This window comes from Lepidochelys olivacea (genome assembly GCF_965140295.1).
Source record: "Lepidochelys olivacea isolate rLepOli2 genome assembly, chromosome: 12".
NCBI lineage: Eukaryota > Metazoa > Chordata > Testudines > Cheloniidae > Lepidochelys > Lepidochelys olivacea.
This window is the reverse complement of record NC_140422.1, coordinates 3778180-3791303: the sequence shown is the minus strand read 5'-3', so window position 1 is coordinate 3791303 and position 13124 is coordinate 3778180. Positions and strand designations below refer to the sequence as shown.

Here is a 13124-nt window from a genome sequence, read left to right as displayed (position 1 = left end):
TTTACTGGCCGTAAGGGTGAGCAATGAGGGGAAGGGTGGAGATGAGCGAGAAGGGGGTGTGGATTCCAGGAGAAGGGGTGGTGCAAGGGCGGGGCCTCCGGGAGAAAGGGTGGTGCAGGGCGGAGCTTTAGGGGCAGCATGGCATTGGGGGTGGGGCCACGGTTCAGGCACCTGTGGCCCCCCACTTTTAGGGCGTTTCCACTGACCTTGCCCATCGCCTGGGAGCAACGCCAGAGTGATCCGCAGGCTGGGATTTCCCTACCGGAGCATGGACGGCTCACCTCCCCCAGACAGCCCCCTTCGTGAGCTGGGAGCTGCCTTGGCTCATTCCTCCCTCCATGCTTCCCTGGAAAGGGTCTCTACTCACATGATTCGCTGTACAGCAGCCACATGACCTTGACGCAGTTATCCAGCAGGGCTTTGGGGGGCACGGCCTTCTGGCTGCTCCCTGCGTCGCCAGTGAGAACCTGCTCTACCACGCCCTGAACATTTGCGTCCACATTCCCCTGCAGAAACAACACGCACGCAGGGGAGTGACTGGCTTGCTCCCAAGACCCCTTCCCCCGCCCGCCGCCTGGCGCGCCACACCCCCCCTCCCTTGCGGGCCTGAGCTGCACAGCTCCCAGACCTAGAGCGGGATTTAAAGGTGGGATGTTGGACGGAGTCACCCAGCTCCATCTTGTTAGCACCTCCCCCCGCTCTAGTCAAGGCAGGGCAATGGCACTTTACCATGCGCTAAACCGAGCTGAAGCCTAGACGCGAGTGTACGGTGTTAACCCGAGTCCGCACTGGTGCTAAGTGGGGTTTCCAAACCACTCAGGACGCGGCTACATGTGAAAGTTTTTCCGGAATGAGGCAGGGTGATTGCTCCTGCAGGGCGACTTCATGTGCGGGCAGGCCCGTAGGCTGGCTCGACCGAGCTAACGCCGCTGAGAACAGCGCTGGCGGGCTAGATCCCACCCCCGGGACGACTCCGTCCACTCCCCTCCACACCAGGAAGGCATCAGGCCCCGTGCCGTTCTGCTCTGTCGAATGGCGTCCTCCAAATGGCGTGACCTCACCAGCCCTGTGTGGGCGAGCTCACGCCGTGTGGAGACCCCATTTCGTTTCTGTACGTTGCCTACGGAGGTGCCGCCCAGCTACGCACGTGACTGAAAAGGTCAGACCGTCCGAGCCTAGCAGCCGTCTACACACAAGTTTGGCACAGGCAACAGAGGACAACCCCCAGTGCGGCTGCAGCGGTAGGTTCACCGGTGTCTACACCAGATAGATTATTCCTGTTTGGAGAGGGGGGCCAGACTGGGACAAGGTACCTACCCCATGGCTTACACTGGTATACCGACACCAGTCAAACACTGCCCCCCTGGCCACACACACAGCCGACACACTTATACTGAGACCAACGCTGTGTAGACCAGGCCCTAATCTAGTCCCAGCCTGAAAGAGCAACAGACAGACTTCGGGGTCTTGACTACACAAACCAGCAGCGCTGCTTCAGCTCTCCACCCAGTCTCCTTGTCCTTCCAAAGTCACCTCCCGCTCAGTCGGACGTCCGCAGAGACATTTAGAAACCACCCGAACAACAGGCCTGGAGCTTTCATCACAATCCTCAGCTGCTAAAACAAACACCCACACAGACAGACTGGCCAGAATAGCAGAACTTCAGATCAGGCTGACCAAATTTTTCCACCACATTTGAAGTTGGAGGGAGGGGAAAGTGATTCTTAGCTTGTTTCAACTCCTTGTTTTCAGCTTCTTTTTGTTCACATGTACATGTTTGCTAGCTTTGCGCAGGTGTCGAGCATTTTTCTACCACTTTAGAAGTGACTGGATACATGATTCCTGAATTACAATTCTGAGTGTTCCCTCACTTCCCATCTGCTTCCCACGCACAGATGTAAGGACAATAATACCCCTTCAGTTTAGGGCTAAGAGCTGCCACGCCAGTTCTCATCCAAGGCCTCCTACAGAACCAGAAAACACCAGATATGAGATTGATGATACTAAGACAAGAAAACCCACTCAGGAACCCTAGTACCCTCTTGATCCTTCTCCATAGACACATAATAAAGGGAACATGTCAGCTAATAGGTCTCGCCTTAGAAGTCATCTTGAAAGTGACGCTAAGCTCAGTGATTGTGGAGCCCCTGGGCCTGTCGGAGTTTTCTAGTTTAGGCATTTGGGTAAGCTCACATCCTAGTTTACCCTGGCCTAACTTCGGTCTCTGTTCCTAACCTAGACAATCCTGAAGAGAGGGAACCATGAATCCACCACTGGATGGTAGAGTCTGAAACAGACCAGGACTGTGTAGTAGGAAAACAGCAGCTAAATGGTGCCCAGCAAGAGGGTGCGGGGGAGAATTCTCCCCTGCCACGCAGGAAACGCAAGAGGAAAGCCCAGGGCAGCCGAAGGCACGCACCCACACTGCAATTTAGCCAGGTTCCTTGCTTCTGAAATGGGCTGTGGGATCTTTAATCAGCACCTCCATTTCCCCTCTCCCAATGGCCAGCACCTGGCCCCTGAGCATAGGCTGAGGCACTGGTTCAAGACCGACGTAAAGCGGAGGCTGCCAAAGGGGATCTGACAGGAGGACAGCTCAGGGGCGGTGGCACCAATTACTGGTGCTGCTAGGACTTGTGGGTGAAGCACCGTTTCTCTTTGAAAGTCAGTTATGGCGGAGGGTCAGGCCCCTGAACAACAGGCATTACCCGAATGCAAAGACAATGCTTGTATCTTCGTCAGTCAGGTCCACCAGGGTCCTGCAGCAGGATTGTACAGAGACAGGACACTAAAAAAATGTCATTCTCAGCAGCTGAGAATCAAACTGAGCCTCCGATGTCGCAGGGGACAGTATTGCCACAGAAGAACCAATGCTGCAGCCGTGAAGAGTTTCTTTCACTTGCGGTTTGATGTTTCGCTCACATGAGTCACCGTCATCTAGAAATGTCAAAGATGACCTGCCAAAACCCCCAAACAAGACGGGCTTTCTGCCCTTCTTTGGTTCCGGCTGATGGATAAAGGAGCGCTGGCAATGAACATTTTCCTTTTAAAAAGTGGGTTTTTTCCTTTCTTCTTTACATTAAAAATTCAGTGGCTCTCACTGAAAACCGGAGCACAGTTTGGGCAGAAATTTTCATGACAATTACATGAATTTTTGTTTGTTTTTTAATTGGGTCAAAATTTCAAGGAACATGTGTCAGAATTTTATCATCTTTTTAGCTGGTCAGACAACAGGGCAAAATATTCACTATAACTTTCACCAGGAAGGTCACCCTTTTGTGTCCATGTGTGAAACGTTGATGAAAAATGTCACTGAAATTGCATATTTTAAATGATTTTGACCAGCTGCGTGTGACCCCCAAGGTCATGCCAAGGCCCCCACAACTCACATCAATGCTGACAGATACCTAACTGGGCTCAGTCTGGCTCACCTGCGCATTAGTATTGTTAAAAGAGGTATTAAAATGTGCTTAGTGTTTAGACTTTATTGAATGCTTGTGAATTGATGTCTGCATTAATCTCCCGTATAGCATCTGTAGTCCATATTATAAGGTAATATCTGAGCAGTTGCATTGTGAGCCTCTGTGACAGCGTAAATCACCAGACAGGAGAGAGACATTAACTAGCGTGAAAACATGTCTGTTGGAGACCGCGTATGTCCTGCACCACATGGAAGGTCCATCCCAAACTATAGTGGAACATCAAAGAGGACAAAAAGACTTTGTTGATTGCTCTCCCCTCTCAACACAACGAAGAGGAGACTTGCAAGTGAATTCCTCCTAACCTTTGAGTTTGCAATTTCAGGGGGGTAAAAGAGGGGGAGGTAAACAAGGAGGAACTGGGGACAAGGATTACTAAGCAGAAGCAAAAGATCCCCAGTGCTTGGCTTGGGTTAGCCCTGAAGGACAGATACAGCTTGCTTATCATATAGACCTTTTATTACTTTTTGAAACTTAAGTTTGGAACTCATTTGTGTGCATATAGGTTTACCTGCTTTAACCTGTAAATAATTTATTTCCTTTTTTCCTGTATAATAAATCTCTAGATAGTTTATTATAGGATTGGCTACAAGCATTGTCTTTGGTGTGAGATCTAAAGAGCAACTGACCTGGCAAAGTAACCTGAATATTGCTGTGATCTTTGGTGTAAGGGACCATCTATCACAAAAGATAAGTTTACCTGGGTGGCAAGACAGATCGGTGTACCCAAGGGGACGGTCTGTGACTCTAGGGGTACGGTGTTAGAATGCCTGAGGAGTTTACACTAGCTCACTCAAGCAGTGGAGTGAACAGCCAGCCCCATAAATCATTCAGCGCCCAACCCCTTCAGAGTAGGGCTGGAAGAGCTGCCCGTTCTTATTGGAGGCCTTCACAGGACACCCCAGCTGACATTCCTAGCACTCCTATGGTAAGAACACAAGAAATGAACAAACCATAGTGACCGACCCACTCCTGGCATTCCTGGAGAGAGCGGCGAGGGAGAGCATGAGACACCCTGTCTGCACTTTCAGATCACCTCTAAGGGGATGGCCTGGGCCTGCTTTTCTGGCCATCAATGGCACTGGGCATCAGGCACTAGCTGTAGTGTTTGCAGGTCCCCTCTCCCATCTCGGTGAGGCCCTTCACCCATCACTGGGTGACAGAACCAGGCCAGGCGGGGAAGTCAGCAGAGACATAACCCAGAGGGTGCGTTGGTGGTCCAGTGGCTAAATTTGTAGCTCCCATACCTGAGACACGCGTTTGATTTGCCCTCCATTCGTCCCTGGAGTTGCCCCTCATAGAATCATAGAATATCAGGGTTGGAAGGGACCTCAGGAGGTCATCTAGTCCAACCCCCTGCTCAAAGCAGGACCAATCCCCAACTAAATCATCCCAGCAAGGGCTTTGTCAAGCCTGACCTTAAAAACTTCTAAGGAAGGAGATTCTACCACCTCCCTAGGTAACGCATTCCAGTGTTTCACCATCTTCCTAGTGAAAAAGTTTTTCCTAATATCCAACCTAAACCTCCCCCACTGCAACTTGAGACCATTACTCCTTGTCCTGTCCTCTTCTACCACTGAGAATAGTCTAGAACCATCCTGTCTGGAACTACCTCTTAGGTAGTTGAAAGCAGCTATCAAATCCCCCCTCATTCTTCTCTTCTGCAGACTAAACAATCCCAGTTCCCTCAGCCTCTCCTCATAAGTCATGTGTTCCAGTCCCCTAATCATTTTTGTTGCCCTTCGCTGGACTCTCTCCAATTTATCCACATCCTTCTTGTAGTGTGGGGCCCAAAACTGGACACTCGATCTGCTGGCTATGCCCCTACTTATACATCCCAAAATGCCATTGGCCTTCTTGGCAACAAGGGCACACTGCTGACTCATATCCAGCTTCTCGTCCACTGTCACCCCTAGGTCCTTTTCCGCAGAACTGCTGCCGAGCCATTCGGTCCCTAGTCTGTAGCTGTGCATTGGGTTCTTCCGTCCTAAGTGCAGGACTCTGCACTTATCCTTATTGAACCTCATCAGATTTCTTTTGGCCCAACCCTCCAATTTGTCTAGCCCCTCCGGCCTGGGAACGTCCTCCTGACTGCTCGGTGGGGGCTGATGGCGGGGTGTCCTGCCCCCCCCGGTGTACCGATTCCCCCTAAGCTGGGGTGATGGGACGGGGGAATCTGTGGGCGCTGCTGCCTCTCTGGGGCTGGGGCTGCTGGCGGCTGCTTGTGTCTGAACAAGCCAAGGTCAGGCTCCTGCCCCTGAGTGCTTTCTTAAAGAGACAGCGCACGCACGCACTCACTCGGGCGCCCACACGCTCCCCCCCAACCCACACCCACACCCTTCACACTCCCCCCCAACACACCCACACTCACACCCCCCTTCACACTCCCCCCCAACACACCCACACCCACACCCTTCACACAGTCCCCCCAACACACCCACACCCTTCACACAGTCCCCCCAACACACCCACACCCCCCTTCACACTCCCCTTCACACTCCCCCCCAACACACCCACACACCCCTTCACACAGTCCCCCCAACACACCCACACACCCCTTCACACACTCCCCCCCAACACACCCACACCCCCTTCACACTCCCCCCCAACACACCCACACCCCCCTTCACACAGTCCCCCCAACACACCCACACCCCCCTTCACACTCCCCCCCAACACACCCACACCCCCCTTCACACAGTCCCCCCAACACACACCCACACCCCCTTCACACTCCCCCCCAACACACCCACACCCCCCTTCACACAGTCCCCCCAACACACCCCCACACCCCCCTTCACACCCCCCCAACACCCCCCACACCCCCTTCACACCCCCCCCAACACCCCCACACCCCCTTCACACCCCCCAACACACCCCCAACACACCCACACCCACACCCCCTTCACACTCCCCCCCAACACACCCACACCCCCCTTCACACAGTCCCCCAACACACACCCACACCCCCCTTCACACAGTCCCCCCAACACACACCCACACCCCCCTTCACACTCCCCCAACACACCCACACCCTTCACACTCCCCCCCAACACACCCACACACCCCTTCACACAGTCCCCCCAACACACCCACACCCCCCTTCACACTCCCCCCCCACACACCCACACCCTTCACACTCCCCCCCACACATCCACACCCACACCCTTCACACTCCCCCCCAACACACCCACACCCTTCACACAGTCCCCCCAACACACCCACACCCACACCCCTCACACTCCCCCCCAACACACCCACACCCTTCACACAGTCCCCCCAACACACACCCACACCCTTCACACAGTCCCCCCAACACACACACCAGGGCTCCCTGCATCCAGGTCACTTCCCCACCTGGGCTGGGCCGAGACATCAGGAACTGCTGCTCTCCTGCCCTCCCCTTACGCAGCCGGCAGGGAAAGTGACCTGGATGCAGGGAGCCCTGACAGCTCCTTGCTCCCCCCTCACAGGCTCAGCCCCCTAGGGCTGTGGGGGGCGGAGGAGCAGCAGTCCGGTGGGGGAGCGAGAGCAGTGCCAGCTGCTTTGTGCATCCAGGTCAGTTTCCCCACGTGGGTGCAGGAGGGAGGTGCAGGGGTTGGGGGCACAGGGCAGGGGTTAGGGGCTCAGGCAGGTGCTGGATTTGGGGTGAAGGGGGCACAGTGCAGGGGTTAGGGACACGGGATGGGGCAGGTGTTGGGGTGCAGGAGGGGGGTCCAGGGGTTGGGTATGGGGACATGCACAGGGCAGAGGTTAGGGGCTCAGGACGGAGGTGCAGGGAGTAGGAGTGACGGGGGCACAGTGCAGGGGTTAGGGACACGGGAGGGGGCAGGTGTTGGGGTGCAGGAGGGGGGTGCAGGGGTTGGGTATGGGGACATGCACAGGGCAGAGGTTAGGGGCTCAGGACGGAGGTGCAGGGAGTAGGAGTGACAGGGGCACAGTGCAGGGGTTAGGGACACGGGAGGGGGCAGGTGTTGGGGTGCAGGAGGGGGGCAGAGGTTGAGAGTGAAGGGGGGCATTGGAGCAAAGGGGACACATGGGGGTCAGGGGCATCAAAATGCAAGTTTGCCCAGGGTGCCATTTTCCCTAAGGCCAGCCCCGTTCCTGAACAATGCAGAAATTAGCCCCTGGGTCGCACACAGAGCCCTGCAGGATGGGAATGTCGATTAAAACCTCAGCCTCTCCCATAAAAGCCATTTAAAAAAAAAAAGAAAAAAAGATAAGCTAAGCTGCAAAGTTTGTCTAGGTACTAGGAGAGAATTTTTCTACCACAGTAGAAGTGAATTGGGTACAGCATTCCTGAATGATGATATCCTAATTAGAGAGGCATCCTCCACACTTCTCATCTGTATAGACACACACCCAAAGGAGTTAAGGACAATAACAGACTTGTCTAAATCAGGATGCACAGCTCCCAACAGCTGAGGGTTTCTACGAAAATGATCAGCAGTGAGATTAGCACTGTCTCTTGATTGTCATCACTGGGCTTCAGAGTTAACGCTGCATTGTGATGACCAGGCACAGTTCACACCGCTGAGAAGTGTAGGAGGGCCTGTCACTATGCCACGACTGACGCCCCCAACTGCTTAACTGCCACGCAGGAGGATCTCAAAGTTACAAACCACTTCACCCAGCACTAATACGCAGCCACCTCTGGAGTGGACTGCAGCTGCTAGCTAACAGCAGCTGCAGAAATGCCACAAGGAAAACAGTACCTAAACCCCTGCAATTTGCAGGAGGAATTGCTGGGCTGCAAGAGGCACCCACCCACACTGGAATTTAGCCACGACACGGAGCTCCCCATAGCTATGCTAGGGAAACAGACTGTGGGATCTTCAGTGAGCACAATTGGTCAGCACCCCCATTTCCCCTCTCCCAACACCTGCCCTGAGCATTAGGCTGTGGCCCTGGCTCAAGGCTAACTCAAAGGGAGGCTGCCAGATGTGGTCCTGCCTCGCCCTGGCCGGTCCTCGGTACAGACCAGCTCCAGTCCTCCCCATACTGGAGATCTGAGAGGATCACAGCTCACGGGGCTACAGCTGCCAGGTGGCGACCCCAAGGTGCTAACAGGACAAATGGGTGAGGCACCGTTTCTCTTTGCAAGTCAGCTCTTCTGGACTCCGGTCAGTGACAACCAAGGCGGGTCCCTGAACAAAGGGCGTTTCTCAAATGCAAAGACAATGCTTGAGTCTTTGTCAGTCAGCTCCATTGTGGTCCTGCAGCGGGGTTGTACAGAGAGACAGGACGTTAATAAAAAGCCACTTTTATCAGCTGTGAATTAAACCCAGGCCTGCCAAGTATCAGATCAAGAATTCTACTGCTGAGCCACCATCTTGGACCTCACCTGGCGCTCACTGACATAAGGGAGGAGTATATTCTTCTCTTGCCTGTGGGAGAACCAGCATCTCCCACACTGGAGACAGGGCTCACTCCCCAGCCAACGCAGAGAAATCGGATTTCTGTACAGCTTGGAAGCTCTTTGCGGCAGGGACGGTTTTTTATTTTCAGTTTATCCAGTGCCCAGTCCTGATCTGGGCCACTCTTTCCATATAAAGAATAGCAACAGCACCATGTTTGGATCTAGACCAGGGACAGCAACTGGGGGGCATTTTTGCAAGGGGATTTGGCCAGGAATAATTCCCTGGGATTTTGAATGACAAATGCTCAGGGTTTTCATTTAGCTGAAGGCCACAGAGCCAGAGCAGCATGCTGCCGTATTAATACGACGGGGTACCTACTCAGCCCGCCATGCCAGTGATCACAGAACCTGGGTTCCCTTCGGGGCTAAAATAGCCCAAAGCTCTGAGCAAGCCGAGGCTCACAGCCCATGATGGAACAGATCCGAGTTACAGGATAACCACATGTGAGCCCTTAAAACTCCTGTAAGATTTCTACAAGGGAACAACAGGGGGTGAGAAAGATTGCAGCTCCCTTCCCCTGGCTGCAATTCAACAGGGCTTCGGAAGAGAAAAGAAGAAAGAAAAAGACACAGCTGCATTGGCCGGGAATCGAACCCGGGCCTCCCGCGTGGCAGGCGAGAATTCTACCACTGAACCACCAATGCGCAGGCTGTCAGAAGCCTCTTCACAGCTGGCTGAACCTTCAAGACAGTTGTGCTGGAAACCCCACCAGCAGCCCATCTCTTCCCACAGTTTCCTCTCCCTGTGCAGTCCGTGCATTGCCACATTGGCAAACAGGGGCCAGCTGTGTGGCGAGACAGCACTGAGCCAGAGTGAACCGCCTTCAGGACACCAACAGCCGGTCCAGAGAGAGCCAAAGCAGCTCACGGCCCAGGACAGCACTGGAGAGGCTGCAATCTGCCCCTTGGGCAATGCACTCACCCACCCTCCCCGTTGGGATGACTGCTGGCTTCGCCCCGAGCCACCCCACAAGGAGCCGAGGGGAAGGCACCTGGCTGTACTGGGATCCAGCTCGCTGCTCCCCTGAGCGCCTCTCACTGGCAGGGAACTCGGGGGTGCCTCCTGCAGTGGGGAAATCGCCCTCCACAGGCAGCAACCCCACAATCAGGCCAGGCCCCTGTGGAGGGTGTTGGCCCCTCTCAGCTTCTGCTTGACAAGGCTGCATTGCCACAGCATCTGCCCTGCAGCCCAGGGCCCGGATCGGGCTCCTTCCAGACTGTACGGCCGCGAGAGGGCGCTCCAGGTCACTGCACCCCCGCCCAGGAGCAGGCTGCAGGGCCGGCCCACAACATTTTGGCACCTGAGGCAGGGAGTTCAAATGACGCCCCCCATGCCCCCTCGCTTGGGCCAAAACTTTGAAAAGTCGGCATTCTGCCTTCTTCCCGTTCTACTCCTCTCATGGTACGGCTCTGCCACCTACCCCGATAAAGGAAAACTTAAAATGCCTTGTTCAAAACACTTCACTTTCAAACGCCTAAACAGCAAATGAGCAACAGCAAAAACAGTAAACACTGGCATTTGTATCTGTTTGGATAATCAAAGTGGGGCTTTCCGTGCCTTCCTGGTTGCAAAGATTTGAACGGCTTCCTGCTGAAAGTCCACAGTCTGGGCCAGCTCATGGTCTACTGAGATGGCTGCAAGGCCGACCAGCCTCTCACGGGACCGGCTCTAGGCACCCGCAAAGCAGGCACGTGCTCGGGCCGGCACATTCCCGGGGCGGCGTTCCAGCCATCCTTTTTTTTTTTTTGGGGGGGGGGTAGTTGCGCGCTCGGAGCTGCACCACTTAGACGGGGCAAGGGCGCCGCACCCCCGGCCGCAGCGGGAAGGGGAAGCCCCAGCATGCTGAGCTGCCAGGGCCCAGCCACTACCTGGGGAGGAGAGAGAGAGTCCTGCCGGGGAGCTGGGGCTGCGCCGCCTTGTGCCACCCCTTATCTCGGGGCTTCTCTGAGCGGCCGGGCGGGGTGGTGGGGGGGAGCCCCTGCAGGCGCTGGGAGAAGGTGACGTCACTCCCTCCACTTCCAGCGCCGTCTGCGAGCCCCAGCCCCACCTGAGCTCGGGGCGGCAAAAAACTTACAGCCGGTCCTGGCCTCTCCTGTGCCATCGTGGAGCGTAGATGTGTTTTATTAACTTCAGCTTGGAGAAGCTGCGTTCTCCAGGGGCAACTGTTACAGGAGGGGTTAGAAGTATGCGCAGAGCAACAAAAGCATTTGGAAAGAGGGTGGTCATTTTATTTGTGCACATTGTGACGATGTGACGCAGCAGGGAGGGGGGAGTGTTGACCTGGGAATGTGCCCTGGGGATGGGAGCCTGTCACCTGAGCCAGGAGGGGGTGGGGGGAGGTAACACCTCTGCCCAGGAACTTGAACAGAGGCTGCAGAAGGGAACCTGCTGGGGGGGTTTCGTTTCAGTTTGGGGCTGGGTGGAGGAACACAGGGAACCCCAGGGCTGGGGTCTAAGCTCCCTGCTCTCCCAGAAGGACTTGACTGAGGGGTCCTGGTTGTACCCACAAGCTCTGTTTTGGACTGTGTTCCTGTTGTCCAATAAACCTTCTGTTTTACTGGCTGGCTGAGAGTCTCGGTGAATCCCAGGAAGAGGGGTGCAGGGCCTGGACTCCCCCACACTCTGTGACAACTGGTGGCAGCGGTGGGATGTACTGCACCCCGTGAACGGCGCTTCCTGCAGTAAGTGACTGGGGAACAGTAAAACGAAGGGGGATTGACGGGGACCAGGCGTGCTGAAGTTTCGGAGAGAGACTGTTTCAGGGGGCGGTTAACCCCTGAAAGTGTGTGACCAGAGAGGACTTTTGCAGTAACAGGGTCCCCCGGGGGATTGCAGCGAGCGGTCCCAGGGGCGGAGGAGTCTGCAGCTCGACCCTGGCAAAGAGGTGGTGACCTCAAGAAGGACTGGCACACGAGGGGTTTTTCCTGGAAACCGTGGAAAGCTGCCCGGCCTGCGAGTGGCCAGCAGGGAGATGTACGCTAAACGCCTTAAGAGCGACCTGGTGGAGCTGTGCAGGCAGAGGGGGCTGCGCATCGGGAGGTCCACCAAGGAACAGCTGATTGCCCAGTTGGAGGAGAGGGATCGCTTGGAGGATCCGATCCCTGTCCCTGAGGGAAGCCGCCCGGCGGACACAGTGTGGGCCCTGGGGCCTGACCGGGCTGGGAGGGGTCAGACTGCTGCCGAGGACATCCCGAGACCCTTCCTACCTATGCCTGGGGAAGGGGTTGGGGGAAGCCCAGCGAATATCGAGGGCACCCTGACCCCAGCAGCCAGCAGGGGATCATCCCGGCGGAGCTCCCCATCCCTGGAGCGGAGGCGGCTGGAACGGGAGAGGGAGATGAAATGAGGGAGCTGGAGGATCATGAAAAACAATGCAAGCATGAGCAGGAGGAGGAGGAGGAGGAGAGGGAGCGTCAGAAGAAGGAGAAACAAAGACAGCATGAACTGGAGCTGGCCAGGCTGAGGAGCAGTGGGGTCCCGGCTGCGGTGAGTGCGGGGGGACCCAAGACTGCAAGGAGCTTTGATAAGAGCTTCCTGGCCCAGCGTAAGGAGGGGGAGGACATAGATAGCTTCCTGACGGCCTTTGAGAATGCCTGTGAGCTGCACAGGGTTGACCCTGCGGACAGGCTCCAGTTCCTCACCCCCTTACTGGATCCCAAAGCCGTGGAGGTGTACAGCCGGATGACAGGGGCGGAGGCAGGGGACTATGAACTGTTCAAGCAGGCCCTGCTCCGTGAGTTTGGGCTGACCCCCGAGATGTACCGGAGAAGGTTCCGGAGTCAGCGTAAAACGCCTGAGGTCACCTACCTACAACTGGTCAACCGGATGCAGGGGTATGCCCGCAAGTGGACAGCTGGGGCCCGAGCTAAAGAGGACCTGCTTGACCTAATCGTACTGGAGCAACTGTATGATCAGTGCCCTTCCGACCTGAGGCTGTGGTTGGTGGACAAAAAGCTCGAGAACCCCCAGCACGCAGGGCAGCTGGCCGACGAGTTTGTGAACAGTCGGTCAGGGGGTAGCTGGGAGGAATTCCAAAAGAACAGGCCCCCCCCGATGCAGAGAGAGAGTCACCAGGGGGCCTCCCAGCGGGGAAATAGGGAGAACCCCCTCCCACGGGGAACGCCTGGCGTCGGGCCCCTCCGACCTGCTCGAGGGGACCAACGTGACCTGAGCTGCTATCACTGTGACCAGAGAGGCCAGGTACAGACCCAGTGCCCCAGGTTCA

At 55.8% G+C, this 13124-nt stretch overlaps 1 protein-coding gene across 2 annotated transcripts in view; it reads right to left on the bottom strand.

The window, feature by feature from the left end:
* IL34 (interleukin 34) overlaps positions 1 to 13124 on the bottom strand; it is a 38844-nt gene that overhangs the window by 1722 nt on the left and 23998 nt on the right. For both annotated transcript variants that reach the window (XM_084644283.1, XM_084644282.1), the window contains exon 6: positions 368 to 506. In XM_084644283.1, coding sequence (XP_084500409.1) covers positions 368 to 506 — 139 coding nt within the window. The remainder of the gene's footprint in view (positions 1 to 367; positions 507 to 13124) is intronic.